The 22,151-nt window shown below is 38.9% G+C and overlaps 1 protein-coding gene across 1 annotated transcript in view; it reads left to right on the top strand.

Moving 5' to 3' along the window:
• The window catches only part of kif18a (kinesin family member 18A), a 32,800-nt gene extending 11,500 nt beyond the window's left edge, over positions 1 to 21,300 (top strand). Inside the window, exons 7-18 of the mRNA XM_047363502.1 lie at positions 363 to 539; positions 657 to 731; positions 852 to 952; positions 6,623 to 6,785; positions 7,156 to 7,320; positions 9,565 to 9,689; positions 9,789 to 10,078; positions 12,342 to 12,398; positions 16,198 to 16,564; positions 19,766 to 19,858; positions 19,974 to 20,071; positions 20,662 to 21,300. Of these exons, the coding sequence (XP_047219458.1) occupies positions 363 to 539; positions 657 to 731; positions 852 to 952; positions 6,623 to 6,785; positions 7,156 to 7,320; positions 9,565 to 9,689; positions 9,789 to 10,078; positions 12,342 to 12,398; positions 16,198 to 16,564; positions 19,766 to 19,858; positions 19,974 to 20,071; positions 20,662 to 20,795 (1,845 nt within the window). The 3' untranslated portion in view covers positions 20,796 to 21,300. The remainder of the gene's footprint in view (positions 1 to 362; positions 540 to 656; positions 732 to 851; positions 953 to 6,622; positions 6,786 to 7,155; positions 7,321 to 9,564; positions 9,690 to 9,788; positions 10,079 to 12,341; positions 12,399 to 16,197; positions 16,565 to 19,765; positions 19,859 to 19,973; positions 20,072 to 20,661) is intronic.
• The last annotated feature ends 851 nt before the right edge of the window (positions 21,301 to 22,151 follow it).

Here is a 22,151-nt window from a genome sequence, read left to right as displayed (position 1 = left end):
CACTCTATACTAAATTGTGTTTCCAGTTAGGTTTATTGGTTCTCACCAAACAGTGCAATACAACAATGCCTTTTGTTGAGGTTCAAATGGCGAATGCACGTTAAGTGACACTTTATTTGTATGATTTCACCTCCTCCTTTTTTTCTTTTTTTTGATTTATGTCTTGTTTGACAAGAGCTGGGAATTCCTGGGTTCTGTATTTGTTCCTGTCAAACATTTATTTGATATATTTTCTAAGTGAACACAGTGAAATCTCTGTGGGTTTCAGGTTTTTTTTTTCTTGTTGCTCTTCTGTGTAATCTATAAGGGAACTAGAAGAGATGCTGTGTGACTAATCCTTAATTTGGTTCTATGTGTTTCAGAGTAAGAAGGCCCATATACCATATCGAGACAGCAAGCTGACGAGGCTGCTTAAAGACTCCTTGGGGGGCAACTGCAGAACGGTTATGATTGCCAATGTTAGCCCATCATCCAAATCCTACGATGACACCCAAAACACACTTAAATATGCCAATAGGGCCAAGGAGATAAAGTCCTCGGTCAGTGATAAAGCTTTCACACAGTTAACGGTGACACAATGGCAATGAATCTTGTAAGCAAATTTATGAAATACTCTGAAAGCATTACTTTTTTCTTTGCCAATGCTTGCCTTTCAGCTCAAAAGTAATGTTGTGAGTCTCGATAGCCACATTGGTCAATATGCTGTGATCTGTGAGAAGCAGCAGCAAGAGGTAATGAGAGACCACCAACACGGCCACACTCAGTAGAATATCCCTCATTTGTTTTGCATTCGGACACTTACGGTGCTTTGTTTCCGACTCTGTTCTCTATGCTCTTTTGCATCTCTTAAGATTCTCCAGTTGAAGCAGAAACTAAAAGAATACGAGGCGAAAAATGCAGCGCCTGGGGCTTCCAACGTGACCTCTTCCCAGAAACAAGCGGAGTTTAAAAAGTAAGCATGTCTGATTCCCAGTGAAACCCACAACACATCACTTTTTGGCTAGTCATAAATCCTTCATGGCTAACCCCGTTACTGGAATGTAGACACCCATTCAAGCACAAAGAGCATGTGGAGAGCTGTGCCACTGGTGTAACTAAGGTATTTCTGCAGCAACCAATACACAAATGCTTTTGTCTTGAGAAAGAAAATCTCATCTGATCACGTGCAAATAGCAGTCCTTTTTTGGAAGATTGGACTAGAATCATTGAAGCAGTTAAAGAAGACTTCCCATGAGGTGAAGTAGAGGTTTTCCTTCTGTGTTTTACTCTAGCTCTTTCCCAAGCTTTTCCAAGTCTCAACAGGATATACAATCCTTACATCATACTGCGAATGTGCCCCTAGGAACCCCGAGCTAGAAAAATAAAGGATAGAAAAAAACTCTGGCAACACAACTAGCTCACTACGGTTTTCAAGAAACAGTTGATATGTGTTGCTAAATTAACGACTATTTAATAAGAATTAAAATATTTCTTTATGAAATTGTTTGTTTATAAAATAGAGTATGTTGTCAGTACTCTTAAGGAGAGTTAAATGTGATACCTAAGTTACTTTCTACAGTTTACTAATACTTGTAGTAAACTTGAGCCGTCTCCTGTTTTTTCCTCACTTTGCAGTGAAAGACAACTATATCTGACATCGCTGTCCGCTGGGGCACTTAATTTTCAGGAAATTGACTGTAGTCTATTAGTGACTCTGTGTGTGTATTTATATACCGGTTAATATTATAAATTTAATATTTTTCTTTGAGTTGGCTGCACTGTTGCCTTGCAGCAAGAAGGTCCTGGGTTCGATTCCCGGCCGGGGGTCTTTCTGCATGGAGTTTGCATGTTCTCCCCGTGCATGCGTGGGTTCTCACCGGGTACTCCGGCTTCCTCCCACAGTCCAAAGACATGCCTGTTAGGTTAATTGGTCACTCTAAAATTGCCCTTAGGTGTGTGAATGAGTGTGTGCATGGTTGTTTGTGTGTTGCCCTGCGATGGACTGGCGACCTGTCCAGGGTGTACCCCGCCTCTCGCCCATACACTGCTGGAGATAGGCACCAGCTCCCCCACGACCCACTATGGAATAAGCGGTAGAAAATGACTGACTGACTGACTATTTTTATTTGTATAATTTATGTTCTGCTGTATACAAGTAGTTTCATCTAAGTCCATTAAAGAATGATTCATCTGCTGGCCTTCATAAATTCACATAGCATTTATGAGGACAGCATGTACTATATAGTTTTCTTGTTATATATTATTTTCCTTTTTTTTAAGCAACTTATTTGTGTTACTGTCATGAAATACTCCCACACGAACCTGACGGTTAGTCCTCTTGGAGAATTGTTTCTTCCTGGAAAACGGCCCACCTCTGCTGATGACCTCATGCTGCCCTAGTGGGTATAACAAGTCACATTGATTTAAGACAAAACACGCACAAAAGCTTTCAGCTGAAACCTTGCTGCCCACGAACCGATGAACTGTTTCTATTGTACACCTCAGATTTAAAGTACAGAGTAAATGTCCTGCTTTAAGTGTTTGTTTTTTTTGTTTGTTTGTTTGTTTGGTTTTTTACACCCTTTAGGATAATATCTTTATAATGCTGCATTAGGTTTAAAGCAGGAATATTCACCAGGACATAAATAAGAAGTTGAGATCTGGGATGCAATTGTGTTATACTGTAAAATTTATGTATACAGTGCTTTGCGAAAGTATTCATTCCCTTTGATTTTTTTTACACTGTATCCCCTTGAAGCTTCCAGGGTTCCGAGCAGTCTTGTAAGTCCTGGAAAAGTATGGAATTTGCCTTTATCATTTTCTAAGGAAAAAGGCTCAAGTTTCTGCACTTTTCTGGATTTATATTCCATTACCTAAAAGTTATAATTCTGAATTTCTAAAAAGTTGAGGTTTATTTATAATTAACTTTGCTGTTCATCTTTTATTTTACCAAATAACAGCTTGAATTTTTGTTAAGCTCTTCAGTCGGTTTGGTTTTTGAGTTACTGATGGATAAACATTCATTTAGAAATTTTAAACAGGACCATTTTGTTATTTTTCTTTTAGCCTCCAAAGCCTCTCAGATTAGGGTTTTTAAACGTGTGAATCTTAAACCCAGTCTGGTTTGGATGCAAACCAAAAGGTTGGCGCATGTAGTTTTCGAACTTCTACAATCATAACAAATTCATCAAAGATCCCAACCTGTGCTTTCAGGAATCTATACTTACGGTGAGATGATTTAGTTATTCAGAATCGGAGGCAGGCCTCAGCATGACTTGAGGAACTTGCAAATAATAAAAGCAAGCTAGGAAAAGGTTTTATACTGAGGTGCCCAGAATGTTATAAAAGCTTATTACAAAATGTATACATTTTTGAAATTTGTGCTAGAAAACAAATGTAATATAGAAATGAAAACTGTGTAGCAGCTCTAAACTACAAATGTCTATCTATTCCACTGGGATTTTATGTGATGGAACTCAAAGTACTGCAGAATTGTGAAGTGGAAAGTAAATGATGCACATTTTTCAAAAAAAATTTTTTTATCTATAAATATCGGAAAACTGTAGTGTACTTATGTCATTTTAGGTAGACAGAAATGTTTTCATAGATTTGCAGTTGTGCCATTGTCTTTCCATTTTCAGTTGATAGATTGAACAGACCTCCATGAAATGTTCAAAACCTTAGATGTTGTTTCCCTAAACCTTCTTTAAACTTTCATCACATGTTCTCTAACAAACCACTAAGCCCTTCACAGAACAGCTGTATTTATATTGTGATTAAGTTACATAAAGACAGATTCTGTTTACCAATAAGGTTACATTTGAATTCAATGCAATGGATTTTATGTTGGAGAATCACTCCTAAAGGGGACAGAATTACATGCATATAAAAGCCATGTAACATTTTCCTTCCACTTTACACTTTACAGTGATCTACCCAATAAAAAACATTGAACTTTGGTTATAACATGATAAAATGTTTAAGAGATCTAAATATTTATGTGAGGCACTGTGTGTAAACATATATATTGGCTACAAGATTTCTATTTAGAGTTTAGCAGAAATGAAAATCGTTTCAGTGTTTAATTGCTACTATTTAATAACATTTGTTTACAGCATAGTGATGAGGTCATGAAGCTTCTTGTGTTCTTGTTTAGACACGCATGTCTTCCATCTTGGATTAATGACAGCTGTGCTCTGAGGCCACAGGATCAGGATTGAAAACTGTTGCAACTGACAGTTTAGAAAGAAAATGCAGTTTAATTTGGAGCTCCCTGTTTTTTCATTTCCTGTCTGTCACGATTATGCAGCAGGGAATGAATGAATGTAGAGTTTTAATCTTGAACGGTTGTGTCCTTTTTTTCAGTACCAATGATTCACGTTTATTTTTCTTTAAATCACACCAGCCACATCTTATCTGGCTGTCTGTAAGGCATGAAGTGGCATCTGTCGGGGTATTTGGGTTGGAGGGGGGGTATGAGGGAAAAGCTGAATGAGCCTCACTCCCACACACTTCATTCACCGGCATCAGAATTCACAACTCGCACAGAGAGAGGCTGTGAATAGAGGCTGCACACTTCTCACGTTATTAAAAATTCAACAGTCTAGCAAGGCAACGGCGTCTCCTACGTCACTAGAGTTACATTGAGGAGTGCAGTCACATTTCAGCGACAGCTCTCCAGCCTTATTTACCTGCATGCTTTTCCTGTGTCCTATGCTGTCTTAGACAGCATCCAATCAGCACACCTCTATTTTAGGAATACATATGTGCATCATACAGCTAAAAATATCTAACTTGCTCAGTTTGAATACAAGTGGCATGTTCAAGAAGCTGCAGATAAGAATATGTTGCCTCATCAATATTAGTAATTCATCTACGTGATCCACGTACAAGTATATGCCTTTCTTGTTTTTGTCTTAGAAATGCTTAAATAAAAATATTGGATTCATATTTGTTTCAGTTTGTTGTGGTAAAAACTCATTCATGCAGTTTCCAAAGAGCTTGCAATGCAGGAAGATAGAACCTGCATTGGCTATGTTGTTCAACGGTTTCACATCACATTGTTGTTTGCCTTTTATAGGACTCAGTCTCACCAATAACCCTTATCCAGGACTAGCAATAACATAAAATAAATAAAATCTGACCTGAATGATCAGCTCTGTTACCCGCTGTACATGCAAATCCACAATCACCTCATGCAGTATTGCCTCATGCTAATATTTCTGTAAAAAATTGCTAATACATTCAGTTTCCTGTGCTATGGCATGGTTTACAAATGAATATGGCTCATATGATTGAGTTAGGGTGCAAAACTCCTTAACAGATGTGAAATGAGGGATAAGTACCATGAATGATTTGTAGCCTAAGAGCTACTTGACGGAGCAAAGACGATATGAAAATATTCAGTATTCAGTAATACTTGTGAATGTCATGATAACGATACGGTTTGTGCTAAACAAATATTTAATCAAACTGTTGATATATTTTGGCTTTCAGTCCATTCCAAGCATAGAATCTTCGCAGGAACTGGGAAAAAAAATTCACTGTTTTCATTTTCATCTCGACAGCCTGGTTTTATTGAGAAAGTCGACTATATCTGCTGATTCGCTACTTGGTTATGCTTCTTAATGACTACCATGAACATCTTAACCAGCTCCTAAAACATTTTCTGCTGCATTAAACAACAAGACCCCCAAATTAATTTACTGGAATAAAGACCCTAAATACACGGTACTTGCAGAGTTAGCTAACATTTATTGCAGTCCTTTGCGATATTGATGCTGTATACAGTAATATTGTGATAATCTGCAATATATTGTGCAACCTGGGGCTGCATGGTGGTGCAGTTGGTAGAACTGTTGTCTTGCAGCAAGAAGGTCCTGCATTTGACCCCTGTCAATGCTTCTACCTGCATGGAGTTTGCATGTACTCCCCATGCATGCCTGGGTTTTCTTTGGGTACTCCGGCTTCCCCCCACAGGCCCATGATGGCCTGGTGACCTGGTGTGACCTGGTGTGACATGGTGCGCACTGCCTCTTGCCCAGTGACTGCTGGAGATAGGCACCAGTCTCCCCACAATCTTGAAACGATAAGCATAGCCTAAAGGCTTGTGGCCTTGGGGAGATTTGCATTCAAATCACAAACCTAGTGCAGAAAAAATCCACCTCAGAAGGTGGCGTGGAGGATGCTGTTTCAATCTGTTTTGTGTGTTTACATCTGTATTCAGCGCCCTCCAGACTTGATCAGATTGCACAAATGTTATTGCCATGCCTGGAAGTGGCAATAAGACGTTTTTTACATGTTCTATCCTTTTAGGTGCTACACAGGGCCTCACAAAAGTAGAGTTAAACAAATAACTCCTTTACACCAAAAATTAAAAATTAGGCACTACAGCTTCACAAAAAATAAATTTATTTCCTGTTGAGCTTAGTAGACGAGTGCAATATAATTACCTTTTAGCATTGAGCCTTTGAAGCATGTACTGATACCTTTTGCCGGCTGTTGAATGAAAACAGTTTCTTTTTTACATTTGCTAAAAGGTTGTGGCCAAACTATTTGGTGTTAGACCACTTTCTTTAAAAGTTTGATAAAAAGCAAAACTTTATGCATAAAACATACTAAAACTAAACATTCATTCATCCAGAGTGTCAGAAGCTCTGGGGAGCATCTTCTCCAGCCGGGCCCAAATCAGGCGAGAGCAGCTGGATCTTGAGAGGCAGCTGAAGGCGAATGAGCTGCGCCAGCGCTACAGTGAGGAGGATAACCTGCAGGTCCAACATTTCTGTGCCAAAGAAAAGATGGAGAAGGTAGCTGATGCATACACAGCATGAACCTTTTGGATTCCAAGCTGCAAAGTCATCGTTTCACTTTTCTGTTCTGTTGGCCTCTTAATTTGCTGCTCTTTAGGAAAGAAGGCATTGTTTATCAGGTTTTTATGGCTCTTCTGCCATTTGAGAGGATTAAAAACTTTAACCCCAAAATTATCTGGAAAGGTTCGCCGTTACCAAAACTAATTAATCTGTGAGAATTCTTGAGTGTTTTTAAAAATAATTCACAAATACATTATTTCAGACCAAACAAATGCCTTAATTTATAATGTTGTATTAACCTGTTAGCATAAAATGTGCAGTAAACGTCAAAACGTTGTTTTAAATGTTTTTTTTATGGTTCTAACAGGCCACTTGTAAGCACGAACGAAGGATTGCCAGTCTACGCACTCAGCATCAGCACATATCTAAACGTCTGAAGGAGGCAGAGGCACAGTTTATGGAAAACGATGGCTTGCTTCATCGTGTTGAAAATGACATTAAGTTGCTGAAGTCAACTGATCAGACCTCAGAGGTGAGTAAGTCTTTTACCTGTTAACATCTGTTGATATGGCAAATTGGTAATGCAGTTTATTTTATGACATGGGTCAACTTAAGACTTTCCACACATTTTTGTGTTCATTACAAACATCATTACCTGGCGGTTTAGGTTAAAACCTGTGCAACTACACTGTAGTTTCTGCCATTGTAAAGATACTAAATACTTTTTGTTATCAAAACTTGCAATGCCCCAGTTAGAGATTATCATGGTATGATAACCTTGAATAAAAATACCCCAATATCACAATAATTACACAATAAACCTAAAATAAAAATGTGTATTCATTATACACTCTCCAACAAATTTAAGGGACACTTTGAAAACACATTTAAATTGGGTAAAAAGATACTGGAGATTCCCACTGATATGGAATGGGTAATGTTTTGGGGAAAGAAATTATGCCACATGATCTGCTGGTTCCTAGAGTCTCTAGAAGTAGAATGGGAGGCAGATCCTTTAGTTATCAGGCTCCTCTCCTGTGGAACCAGCTCCCAGTTTTAGTCTGTGAGGCAGACACCCCGTCTACTTTTAAGGCTAGGATTAAAACTTTCCTTTTTGATAAAGCTTATAGTTAGAGTGGCTTAGGTTATCCTGAGCTATCTCTGTAGTTATGCTGCTATAGGCTTGGGCTGCTGGAGGACATAATGACCACTTTCACCCTCTTCGCTACATTCTCACACTACTCTCCAATTTTGCATTATTTGCTGACCAATGCAGACCCACCACCAAACCGATCATGCTGAGCAATGTTGCAGACAGGTTCTCCAGACCCTTTAACATTCGTCATATGAGCTCAGAGTGAAGCTGCTCTTATCTGTGAACAGAACAGGAGTTTAACTGACTTGACATTAAACTCTGATTAAAAAGTGTTCCTTTAATTTTTATTTACAGTGTATAATTTGTATTAAAACAGAACAACAATAATTCCTACTTCAACAATTTAAAGAAGTTTAATTGTTACAATTATAAGTATTATCTGTACAGTCTGTTTTGATTCTAATACAAAGACTTCAGCATAAATATAAATATCTACTGAATTTAGCAGTAGTTTTAAAGTGCCTGTTGCACAGAATTATATAAATCTTTTTGTTGTTCTGCTATTTATACTGTAGCACATGTTAAAGCGTATATAATGTGGGTAATTAGTCAGGCTATCTGCTCCGGTAGCCAACCTACAGTCAGTTCTTTAACAGATAGGCCACTCGTAGTGCTCCTTTAGTTTCCACAGCTTGACAGTAGGAGCTTTCTTTCAGCCAGCTGACAGGCATTGTGAAGCAACAGGTCAGAGAGGCTCAGAACCGCTCAGTCTGACACTTTATCTAGCTCCTTTAATAAATGACTTTAAACTGTAGAAATGGTTTCATGAAATTGTTCATGGCTTTAAAGCCATACTCTTTAAAAACCTCCGTATAGCATACTGATTTTTGCTAAGACTATACCTTGAAACTGTAAACCTGCCGAAGCCTGTTTAAGGCTGTTTTATAAAGGTGATAAAATGCTTCCAGGCTATTTTCGGCCATTTGGGAAAAACAGATAAGTAACGGTAAACTGTAAGGTATGTTAAATGTGTAATTGTATAACATGTAGACTGAATGAAATGTAGGAGAGCAAATGGACACGATTAGATACCAAGAAAAACCTAATAATGTGGGTCACATTTTGTCAAAAAGCATAGCTTATTGTTTTTTGTTTGTTTATTTTGAAAGGTAGGCTGTGTCTCCACTGGTGTCGTGACTGTCTTTGTTTTCTTCCCATCTGTTCTCCCAAGTAATTAGAAGCATGTTTGTTTTATTTCTCCAGCTCACTCATGGATCAGGGAAGAGAATAAATCAATACCCTTTGCTCAGTCTTCACACAGCAGCTGGTTACCTAAAACCATGTCCATGTTATTTTTTTCTTCCTTATCCTTTCTTCCAGGAACTGACCCAGAACAATGACGCACCCAGCGGTCAAATGTTCTCTCTGCTGTTGCTTCGTAGTTTCTTTACGTCACGATTCTCTCACTTTTTCCTTTTTTCTCCTTCCTCCCTTTCTGTCTACTTTTCTGATGAAACATGGATGAACACAGAACTTTTTGTCCTCTCCTTAGTATAATTATTTACAACTAAACTTTTCTCTCATTCTGCCCATCAGAGAGTTTGTTCGGTTTCTTTTTGTGTTTGAAAGTTTTGCCACATTGTTTGTGCTCTCTGAACTCACTTTTTCTGTCGTTTTTAGGTGTTATTAGAGAAGGATTTGTGTCGCCACAGACTAGAGCTGCAGGTGAATGATCTCGAACAGCGCATCAAGCAGGTGGTTGAGCTCACTGCGCTGCAGGATCAGGAAAATAAGCGCATGCAGAAGTAGGTTGACCATTACCATTTCTGATCTATAACTGTATTACAGGAAAATGCACTTCTTAATTACAGATGTGTTAATATCATTTCGCTTTTACATTTCAGAATGGTAAACATCCTGCTGCCTGCTTACAGTAAGCAGTACTCTGTATTACATGGTGCTGGCTTGGTCAGTCTAGCAGATGAGATGGAAAACCAAGAACTGGAGCACATTGTATTACGGGAGAGAGGTGTGGTCTGGGCAGACCAGGAAGGGACCCGGCAGCAGGTGAAAAGTAAAGAGATTGGTGACGACTCACTGGAGACATGTGGGGCAAGAAAAGTTAGGCTCCACGGCGAGCTGGCTCCTTTCCTGACTTTCTCACATCTGCAATACCACCAGAGTAGCCCCTGCAGTAAGTCAGCATACTTTTATGATCCTCTGTTTTTCCTCTCTCTCTCTGTCCTTTCATCCTGAATATTTAGCCTGCAGGAAATTTGAAGCAAACACGTCATCAAGGAAAAGGTTTCGCTTAAAGTATCTCTTAAGTAATTGTTTCACAACTAAAGTTTAACATAACTTGACTTAGAAAAATGTTTATTTGCTGGAGAATTTAAGAAACACAGGAACGCATGATCACAAAGTGCTCATCATGTGAACATTTCAGTTTTTGCTACTTTTTTTTATCAAAAACTAAACTGAAAACAATAAATATGCCTACTTTCATATGGTTAGGAAATAAGTTTGAAGATATTAGAAGAATATTCCCTCTGGTTCCTTTATCAAATGCTTCCACTGAGTTCATAAAGTTCATTAAACAATTTCCGCTTTCCACTTTTCTGTATAAATGAATATAAGAGGTTTGATTACTGCAGATTTAAATGCCTGAGGAAATGACGTGCGTTACCAGAAGCATCTACTGTCAACCGTATATTACGTGCAGCACAAACAAAGAACAATCTCTTTAAATTAATTCACCATGTCAAGGCAGCATGTCAAGCACAGATTCATATTCAAAAAAGCTTAGTGAATATATTTTTTACCTGCTCAACAATAAACTTAACGTGCAGTATTTTAGTGAAACAAATTAAGTAGTGTATATGTTTGTAGGAAAGGGATCTACACAGCTTAAATATAAAAAAGGGTTTTGTAGGTTTGTCTTATTAAAAGCAAGGCCTGCAGTTTAATTTTTCTGGCCTGGAAACATCAAGATGTGGGTCGCCTTTAATTTGAAAATGTTTTCTATATTTAGCCAAGATTAATAAATCAATGAAATGCAGACTTTGGTGCACCCAGGTCTGCCTTTGCATAAAAGTTGCTGAATTCCTGTGGTCCTATTTACTGTTAAATAAAAAAGAAGACAAATGTACGATTGTTAAAAGACGAATACCTGTGCCGAAGGGTCAAATATGTACTGTCATTGGATTGGGGCCACATAAACGTTGGACACCCCTGCTGTAGACGATTAAAAAATATTAAACTTGTCTGGACAGAAACGGGCATTGCGATGTTTCATTAGATAAGCTGGCAACTCCATCTGCTTTTTCTATGCATTATAGTTTCACTCATAAAGCTCAAGTTGGGAGGAGCTCCAGATGTTCCAGAGATTAGTTCCTTATGTTCGCCGCCGTTGCCAGTTTCCCATCAGAAGTAGCCGGGGTACGGCACGTTTTAAACACTCTTGGCTGAAATGCAACAGAAAAAAACTCAAAACTCATTATACCACCTCTGTCTACTGCTCTTCACCGCCATCTCTCTTTAGTGCACATACTAGTTTGGCTTTACAACTTACGTCTAGATCTATATTGTGCAATTTAAAGAAATTCTTACCAATATTTTTTTTTGCGGGGGTGGATACATTTCAAAAGGAGATATTAGGCTACAGCAGCTTGTGATCCAAAGGACCACCTGCACTGTTGTAAATAATGTTTTCAGCATGACATCTGGATGTTTCACAATAGTTTTCAATATGAAAGTCAGCTGTCCCGTTTATGAGTAAAATAGTACTGGGTGTGTTTGGCATTGGTCCAGGGCCTAGTGTGTTTTGCGGGAGCCATGAGACTGCATCTTCCAATTTTAATTTTTAACTGTTATCGCTGCCCGACCTAGCAGCACCAGCCGCTCATGACACATAAGATATGGCAGACAGTGGAGCATGAACTAATGCTGGCCAGCGGTGCTCACTGCGATAGTGTCTGTTGTTTGGTGAGAAGTAGAGGCTGCACCTGTCCCTCTGCTCCCATGTTTGCTTGTTTTATTTGACTATGCTTCTTGTTGACTTTTAATTAAATTAAATGTCAGTACAACAAAGGATCCAATGAAATATAAATAAGGATATTAATTGGAGCCTGTTGTTTGTCATAATTTAAACTTTAAGAGATAAGATGTTTGATCATAAAGCAAAAATCTCCTGAGCTATTAGTTTTTTTTTTCTTTGTTCTCAACACTTGTGCTGCACTCACGCCATGCTTTAGTTTTTGCATCAGATGGGATTTTCTTAAACACCATGCAGGAGCCTGTTAATGTTTACATTCATATGGTCCCCACAGGATTTACTGATTCGACTTTTTTAAAGAGTAGAATCCAAATCGCGTTTGGATTGTTTAGCTTTTGTGTCTAGCTTTATTGTAGCAGCAGTAATTTGTTGAATTTGTTTGTTTTTATTCTCTGATTCTCAGGTGCTGAGAGGCAAACTAAAGGAGCCTTATTCTGCAGTGCTGCTCCAACACCTAAAGGTAAATGGATGTCCTCCTTTCTCTTGCTGCTAAATTTCTGTAGTTGGTAACCTAACACCTCTGCACACCTCTTAATCATCTCGTCCCCTCAATTACTCTTATTTACACTCCCCTTGTCACCTTTTCATCACTCCATCACACTTGTACAAATACACGTTAAGAGATGGAAACAGAGTTCTTAAATCATAAGGTACTAATAAAATGCCATATATATTTGAAATGGTTATGTGCAAGCCTGAAATTTCACTTAGTCCTTTTTAAAGCTGTGAAGAAGTTGCTCAGAGTACTAAAAAAAAACACAGTAAACGTCATTCACGTACTATATTTTGATTTATGGCTGTGCTGTAGACATTCTTTCCAGGCCAAAACTGGAATAATGAAACAAGGTAAAAACTCATAAGCACTTTTATTCAGAGTGCGCTGTACAGAGAGATCCTTTGGGAAGCTTATAGAAAAACGTTTGTGAAATATCACCATTTCAATTGGTGGTAATGATATTTACGGCATATGGTCTACGTTTTATTGAGATATTTTGAGGGAAATGTGACATGAAGAGGAGAAAATATTTCTGCCAGATGACCAGAGTTGACTAGAAATGAAAAACTGTATGTACACACCAGGGAGTTCGCCCTGCTTCTCACCCTGCTGCTGCTTCGGTGCAATTTACCTTTGTGTGGGGCATATAGCTGCCCTGGGGTGGTGCCTTGTGTAGGTCTGCCTGGAGTGGCTGCGGCCTGCCGGAGCCTTGTCCACTTGTCCTTTGCTGCTCTTGGGTGCTGTGTGTTACAGGCCTTCTACCTTCATACAATTGGGAATCTGTATTGAGATATCTGTTTTGTAGAGCAAATCTTCAAATGTGGGCAACCAGCTTCTCTATATGGTATGGCTGAAATCCCAAGACAGGACACATAAAATAATAAAAGAAATAATTTTAAAAAGAAATCAAACAACTGCCCTCAGAAGTGGTCTAATTATTACATAGTGTCCATCTCTGAGTAATTTCATGTCAGCATAAGGGTTTGTTAAAGAACATCGGTCAACAAACCTGGGAAACCCAAGACAGTCCTTCTATTGCAGGAGGCTGCAACATTGCAATGTTATGACAAAGTGGGTCACGAATGGTGTTCCTGGTGGCTGTGGGCCCAACTGCTTTCACATCATAAACAAGCACCTAACGAGTAGCTGTGGGATGATTTGTCAACTTTCTCATGATCATTCTCACCTCATGAGCCAAGACTTTGCATAGAGCTCCAAAACCGGGGGCGACTGATGGGCTCATAGCTACTGTTATACGGGTTCAGATATTACTTTCACTGTCTGGTATGCAAACCAATGTTTATTTTATTTGTTGTTGTTTTTTTTTTTGCCTTCCTGGATTAAAACAAAGTCAGAGGTTGTGTTTACATTTATAAATGAGCAAACTTAGAAAATCAGCATTGGTTTAAATAACTATTACCTCCACCGCATCTTGTGCTGATAGTTGTCATCTTCTCGAATAATTTCTCTCCATAGAACGCATAACATGTATGCAGGACCTGCTTTTGTAAATTATTTTAATTGACATTTCATGTGTTCGCTGTGGTCTAATCAGTAGCTCTGTCTTTTCATAAATAGTTTAGCATTACCACCTCTTAAAAATGTTGCTGTGTGAACTGCCCAGTTAGAAACTCATTTATGGCTTCTTGATTATTATAATTAAAGCATCATTTGACTGAGCTACTGTTATCGCATGTATCTCATACCTCCTTACAAATATGAAAATGCGCACTAAGTTGCTGCAGTTTTTTTACATGCAGACCAGCTTTATCACATATGTAAAAATAATTCTCACTGATGATGCCTGTTTTATTATTCAGACAAACTCCTCCTGATTTTTTTTTTTTATCCTGATGCTTTTGATCAGTGCCTCACTGCTTCCACAAGGCCTGATTGTAGTCACTGCAGCATGTTATGAGAAATGACTCCACCCAGGCAGCTTGTAAAGCCAATCAAATTTCAGTGCTTTTAGTGACGTTGTGGCTTTAAAAGAACATTAACTCTTCGCGTACTCTGTTACAACAGCAAATTCCACAAATTCGGTCGCTGTGACGGAAGCATCACTGCTTTTCAATGAAACAATCATTACCTGATATTATCTATGATTTTTCATTCACCTATCTGCCTCGGGATCTGTTTTACCCGTTTGTATTATTCTAATAAGTATTTCACCTTTAAATTGCCTCATTTGCCTCTACCTACTTTCATTTTAGTTATGCCTTCTGCCTCAGACACATTTAGTTTTCTATTTTCTCCCCCACTGCATTTCTTTTCATCCTATCCTCAAATGTTTTTCCTCTGTCTGTCTAGCATCTAACCCTCCCAATCCCTCTTGAGCTTCATTCATGAAAATGCAGATCCACAGCAGGGCAGGAAAAAACGTCAACAGACGTAAACTCCCCTGCTCCACCAACCAGAAACGGCGCACTATAAAAAACAGGCAGCAGCAACCAGGCGACCCTAATTCAGTGCAGCTCCCACCAGAAATAGCAACTCATGCATGTATTAATCCCCTACTAGCCAAAAATATGTGATTGAAGAATCTCTGCTGCCATTTCTTCCTGGGGACATCTCCTCTGCCACAGGAAAAGGGCTATTTGTCACCGATTCCTCACACGGAGCTCTGTCTCAAGTATGACTCACGTTTTCTAAAAATTGCATTCGATATTTGGGGAATAGCATAAATCAGTCATTCACCTTTGCATTTCGTGTTTTCACTTCCTTTATGTGCTGGCATTTTTCCTTTTTTAGCGCTCCTCCTACCCCCACCCTCACCACACCTTTGCAGGAAATGCCAGGAGTGTTATGGTGCACCTAAAGTAATGCAGAGACAGTGATTTACCCTCTTTCTGCTCTGCAACCCCAGCAACTTTTAGTAGCTGCTAGTTTTCTATTAAAATTGCTGGATAGATGTTGCCCAGAATTCTTAGTTTAAATAATAAAGAATCCAATGTCAGCATTTAAACATTCGTACTGTTTTTCTTTTCCAAGTTTAAAAGGAAAAACCTCTTTTTATCCAAATAAATTTTGTTGCAGTAACTATAAATCTTTCATATAATTGTAATTGTTTAAAGTTTAGAAAATGTTTTTGAAAAAGCAACAAAAACAAATGCTGCTTGTAAACGCCCTGCTTCCTGATCTATTTTTAAAAAGCACTGCTTGTTAGGTGAATAATGCATGTCACAGCCCTGCTCTGATATTTTAAAGCCTTTGAACACTGAGCGGGGCACTATAATGTGTAATGGCCTCATGCCAATCTGACATTAGTGACCCCATGTTGGTATAACTTAAGGAAAACGGTTCTCGCTATTTTTACACAGTGACATTTGAAACTGAACCCCTAAAGCCCAGAACTGACACTTCACTACTTATGACTGATTACGGATCGGGTATGGTGAACTGTAGTATTTCTAGAGCATTTTGTTTGCTTTCCTGTTAATTTTATTTGATTTTTTTGTATCCAGACATTCAGACTTTTTCATGCCCTACCAAAAGTTGGTGACTGAAGCTGTGAATATAGAAAGTTGACTGAATGGTTGTTTAGCTCTCTGTACCACAATAGGCCATTACATTATCTGCACAAGCAAATAATCCTCAATTTATCAGATTTTGAATGCAAATGTGCCTAAACTGATTTGTTATTCATATTAGAGGTCATATAACCTGTTTGGGATCTGTTCAGATTGTGTGCTTATTTACTTTAATGCATTTTATGTCTATTTAATTTGATGGTTCTTGTTAAGCTTTTTGGGTTCATTCTTAGATGGCAGAGTTCATCAAGATAAGACAGAAGACAAGCCTCCAAAAGTGCCCATCAGGAGAAATCTGTCCACATTTCTCCCACCACAAAGCCCACTAAGCGTCGTCAAGTCTCAAGAGTTCGAGGACGGCATGTTCCCACTCCAATGCACACCAGAACCTGCTCAGCCACCTCTTGGCTGCTCCAGCTCCATGGATCCAAACATGACGTTTGAAGTCCTTGACAATGATGATCAGACTGCAAGCAATGCGACCATCATTATAAGCTGTGGTAGTCCATGTCAAGCATCAACGTCTGCAGATGTCTCAGGCTCCAGCCAGCGAAGTCATCCACACAAAGCAACAGAGGAGAATCAGACTGCTGCAAAAAGGTAAGAAAATAATCATCTGGGTTTTCTACAGGATTGAGAAGTATGGATCTTGAATTCAGTATTTTCCAGGTCTAGATAATTATGGAAAAGGGAAATCGGTGTAAAGACAAATATTATTATTTCCAGACTTTGTTCTTTATCCCGGTATCCTGTTGTCTGAATGTATCTTCCTTTTTCAGTCCTTCCTTCATTGTATTCTTCTGTCTTCCTCGTATAATTCCTTCCATCTTTCCTGCCTTCCGTATGTCCTTCCTCCTTTCTTTCTTTTCTTCCTTGTGCCCTTACTTATTTCCCCCTCTTGTTTTTCCTTCTGTGATTGTTTCCTTCCTTCCTTGTCTTCATCCCCTTCATTCTTTTCTTTTGTCTCCCTCCTTCCTTTTGCTTGTCCTTCTTTAGTCCTTGGGTCCTTTCTACCTACACTCCATCCTTTTGTCCAGCCTCCTGTTCTATTCTTCTTGCCTCCCTTCTGTCCTTCCCTTCTCTTTTTTGACCTATGTACGTCCTTGTCCTTCTCTTTTTCAGCACGTCTACCTTTCCCTCTTTTAGTCCTTTATTTTTTCCTGCCTTGTCATTCTTTACTTCGACCGTTGTCTTTCCTTCCTCATACGTCTCATTCCTTCCTTACCTGTATCCTCCTTCCTTTCATGTGGCTGGTCTCCCATCCTTTTGTTCTTTACTTCCTTTCTTCCTTCCACTTCTTCTTCCTCCTTTCACAGTGACTTCTCTTGAGTTTTTTTCCATCAAATGTTTCAAAGCTTAAATTATCTTTCTGGCAGGCATCTGAATGTTTCTAAGCTCTCAGTCTGTACTGCCACCAAATCATCCAAAAGTGTAAAATCCTCCAAACCTTATTCAAAGCAAGACTGGAACTAGAGTGCAAACACTGGGTATTCTCACCAGCTGTGGATTTACATTCTGGTAGAGTGGATGAAGAGGCTTAAATTTGCTGAAAAGGGCGGCTTGTTCAAATCTTCAGCTGGAAATGGCAAACTGACACAGGAATTATTGGATTTTTGTGGAGAAATTTGATCTTCACCAACCTCGAAAACAGAACAAATGTTTTGGCTCATAAAAAATGTTTTATTACTAAAAGATGGTAGAGCAGTTCACAACACAACCAGTTGTTATAAACACATCCAACGCTTTGAAAGCCACCTTACAATGGATGATCGGAACGGTAAAAACAATTCAATTCATTTTATTTATATTGCACAGTTCAGAATAAATGTCATGTCCAGTCAGTTTCCAGTTCTGCTGGAATATGCAATAAATCTATTCACACAACTGGAATCCAATGCACATGTAGATAGATTATATTTATTGGCACACAGTCCAAAAAGAATTTAAACACGACATGGCAAATCAAAACTATTTGTAATTGATGCTAAATAATGTACTGATATTTTAAAAATGGAACTTTGACATTGCTTTTATCCTGTTTTTCAGACTTGGAAAGAATGGCACCCCTATAAACTGTGAAAATGAACTAAATGTAAATAAAAGACAAAACAAAAAAATCTAATAAAAGATTTTCCAGACAGATTTTGTTACGCAGGTTTTCTTCAGCTTGGTTTTGTAAGAATCGTATCATGGCTATTTATATACAGGGGTTGGACAATGAAACTGAAACAGCTGTCATTTTAGTGTGGGATGTTTCATGGCTAAATTGGACCAGCCTGGTAGCCAGTCTTCATTGATTGCACATTGCACCAGTAAGAGCAGAGTGTGAAGGTTCAATTAGTAGGGTAAGAGCACAGTTTTGCTCAAAATATTGAAATGCACACAACATTATGGGTGACATACCAGAGTTCAAAAGAGGACAAATTGTTGGTGCACGTCTTGCTGGCGCATTTGTGACCAAGACAGCAAGTCTTTGTGATGTATCAAGAGCCACGGTATCCAGGGTAATGTCAGCATACCACCAAGAAGGACGAACCACATCCAACAGGATTAACTGTGGACGCAAGAGGAAGCTGTCTGAAAGGGATGTTTGGGTGCTAACCCGGATTGTATCCAAAAAACATAAAACCATGGCTGCCCAAATCACGGCAGAATTAAATGTGCACCTCAACTCTCCTGTTTCCACCAGAACTGTCTGTCAGGAGCTCCACAGGGTCAATATACACGGCCGGGCTGCTATAGCCAAACCTTTGGTCACTCATGCCAATGCCAAACGTTGGTTTCAATGGTGCAAGGAGCGCAAATCTTGGGCTGTGGACAATGTGAAACATGTATTGTTCTCTGATGAGTCCACCTTTACTGTTTTCCCCACATCCGGGAGAGTTATGGTGTGGAGAAGCCCCAAAGAAGCGTAGCACCCAGACTGTTGCATGCCCAGAGTGAAGCATGGGGGTGGATCAGTGATGGTTTGGGCTGCCATATCATGGCATTCCCATGGCCCAATACTTGTGCTAGATGGGCGCGTCACTGCCAAGGACTACTGAACCATTCTTGAGGACCATGTGCATCCAATGGTTCAAACGTTGTATCCTGAAGGTGGTGCCGTGTATCAGGATGACAATGCACCAATACATACAGCAAGACTGGTGAAAGATTGGTTTGATGAACATGAAAGTGAAGTTGAACATCTCCCATGGCCTGCACAGTCACCAGATCTAAATATTATTGAGCCACTTTGGGGTGTTTTGGAGGAGCGAGTCAGGAAACGTTTTCCTCCACCAGTATCACTTAGTGACCTGGCCACTATCCTGCAAGAAGAATGGCTTAAAATCCCTCTGACCACTGTGCAGGACTTGTATATGTCATTCCCAAGACGAATTGACGCTGTATTGGCCGCAAAAGGAGGCCCTACACCATACTAATAAATTATTGTGGTCTAAAACCAGGTGTTTTAGTTTCATTGTCCAACCCCTGTATGTCCTGCAGTAGTCCAAGCAATGTTGGATATTTGGAATCTTTTTATATATTATTAAAATGTACAAATGTAAACTTTAGCTTAAAAAGTGTATTATAACTAAAGCCAGTCGTTTTCGCAGCTGTAAGTATTAAAAAATGGGAACAACGACCTCTAAAACATGTTTGGTGTAATACCTGGAAGTCTGTTGAAGGAGTCACCTTGTTGGTATATAGATCTCCAGCTGCAGCAACAAATATGGTTTCTGATTCATGTTAAAGGGATGTTTTCTGACTTTATTTTTTTTTTTTCAAACATTAGCATTAATATAAGCTTTTCTTCAGTAGACAACATATCGCTCCTTTGCAAGACGCGAGACGACCCCACCCGACCTACATGGACATGACGTCAGCTGCACAAGGAAAACGTAAATACAACCGGTAATTCTCCTCTTTAGTTTTTCTCAGATGAGACTCAATATGTGTAACCTGCATATAAACCCTACAGAAAGGAAAAACGTCTACAGACTAATTAATTTTGTCTTATTAATTGTAGCAACTTCAAAGAAGAATTTCAGGGTTTCCCGGCTCCGAAGCGGATAAAGAAGGACCTCTCCGTTCCTCAGAGGCCTCTCAGAGTGCAACGTTTCACAGGTAAATGCCAAAATAGAAAAATACAACCAATGATAGCAACTTTTAGGTGGCAGTTCAAAGCCTTGATGGAATCTGCAGAGGTCAGCTTTAGGTCAGTTTTTCATTTCGTTGGAACATCCCTATTGTGACTACAAATTGAGCTTTCGTGTTAGAAGGCTCCTTTTGCAGCCTAAAGAAGTTTGGTACGAGCTGACTAAAGGTGGCAACGGTCTAAAGTGTTCTGCACCTGCCGAGGTTAAGCTTCCTCTTGTAGCACCCTGAATGCACAACTGACACAACTTCCTTTTAAATAGCATCTTCAAGCTTTCGTGCTTCCTCTGACCTCAAATTTAAACACCTCACGGATCTACGGAATCATTTACTTCGAATATTTCTGCTGTAACATCTTCTAAACTGAAAAGTGTCGTGGTTAGCGCAAACTGACTTGGTTATCAAAAAATTTCCGGTGCATCTTTAACTGCCCACTGCACCATGTGTTTATTTCCTCTTGTTGTTCATCGACTAGTATTAGATTGTTACGCAGACCCACCATCAGGTGTGACGAAGCTCTTCTCTGGTTATTCTTGACCTGCCTGATTTGTGTTCCTCAGGTTCAGAGAACAAACCCCGCAGAGTTGGGAGAAGCATTTCCGAGGGAAATCTCAGCATCCTTGAACGTCAGAAACCCAAATCCGTTTTCTATAAAACAACTCAACAGATCAAACGGGTGGCCAAGCGGATGTGAACCAACGCTGTACATTTTTTACTGTTCATGCGTCTTCGTCCTTATTGGCTTGTTAAAGCAAATGTTCAAGAACTAGAAACGAAGAGGGGGTTCTGTTGTGTAGATTTGCTCCAGCAGAAGTACTCGTGTGGTCAAAGTCTGTCGTACGGCATAAAAACTTTACTTGATTGTAAATAAACACTGTAGATATTTTGTGTACATTACTGTTCTCACTCGTATTTTAGCTTTTAAAGTTATTCGAAACATTTCTGCACAAACAAACAACACAAAAAAGCAAAGAGGCCTAACTTTTACAAATATTATGTACTTTTAACATGTCTCTAGAACAACTGCATTTCAGGTGACACAGGGCAGCTAATAAACTTGAAACTGCTCTATTCTGAGCTGTTTATATAGTTTGTGTTTTTTTTTACTTGTACAATAATATTTTTTTATTTGATGTTGCTTAATAAAAGTGTTTGTTCCAGAAGAGCCTGTCTTTAAATAAATCTCTTTGTAAAATGCAGCATCTGCTTTTTGTGTTGTCGCTGTAGCAGATGATTTTAAATGAGGGCTCAGTTACAAGGTGTTCCAGCGTCACACTGGTTCAAAGGTGAAAAGCACAATATGAAGGAAACTTTTTCATCTAACTTCAATACATTTTTGCAGAACTGTAGTTACTTTTTAAACAAAACTTTGTCTTACGCAATTTAAGATGAAATAAATCTTTCCTTAAAAGATTTTCAAGAACTGGGAGACTATTTATCCATGTAGGATTCAAGTGAATTTGGGCAACTTATTGAATTTTTTAAGACCTGTTGATTCTTAAGTGACTTTGTTTACAAAAGGTAATAAATTTTTTTTCTGGAAGAAGGTTTTGACCTATAGTCTGTATTATGGCGGCCATGTGAAATATTGGCCTATTAATCGTTTTTTCTAGCTGTAAATTCTGTAAATCTAAAAGTGAAATTTGTATGTCTGGTATTTTCAAACTGGCAATAGTTGTCATAGTTTTCTCACTTTCCTGGCATTGCACATAGTTTACTTTTTTTGTTCATTTAAATGATAGCATAAGAGGGAGTTGAAGAACTAATAAGACAAATACCCCAATATTTGCGATAGCTGAAATATGCAATTCAGTTGCAGCATTAAAATAATCTGCTTCACATTTTATATAAACCAATAAAACCCATGCATTACTTACATGTAGGAGCATGGACACCACATCAGCCTTCACATGTGACCGACTCGGCACCAATGTTGAGGCAGATCATTCAAAGCAATAGATCTGAATCTTTTCAGGAGGTTCTATGTTGAGGTTATAAGGAGTCAATATCGTGATAACTTTACTTGCATCCTGAGGGTTAATGAAGCATG

The sequence above is a fragment of the Girardinichthys multiradiatus genome, chromosome 4, assembly GCF_021462225.1.
Source record: "Girardinichthys multiradiatus isolate DD_20200921_A chromosome 4, DD_fGirMul_XY1, whole genome shotgun sequence".
Classification (NCBI taxonomy): domain Eukaryota; kingdom Metazoa; phylum Chordata; class Actinopteri; order Cyprinodontiformes; family Goodeidae; genus Girardinichthys; species Girardinichthys multiradiatus.
The sequence above is the reverse complement of the archived record's forward strand: the minus strand, read 5'-3'. Positions and strand labels throughout refer to the sequence as shown.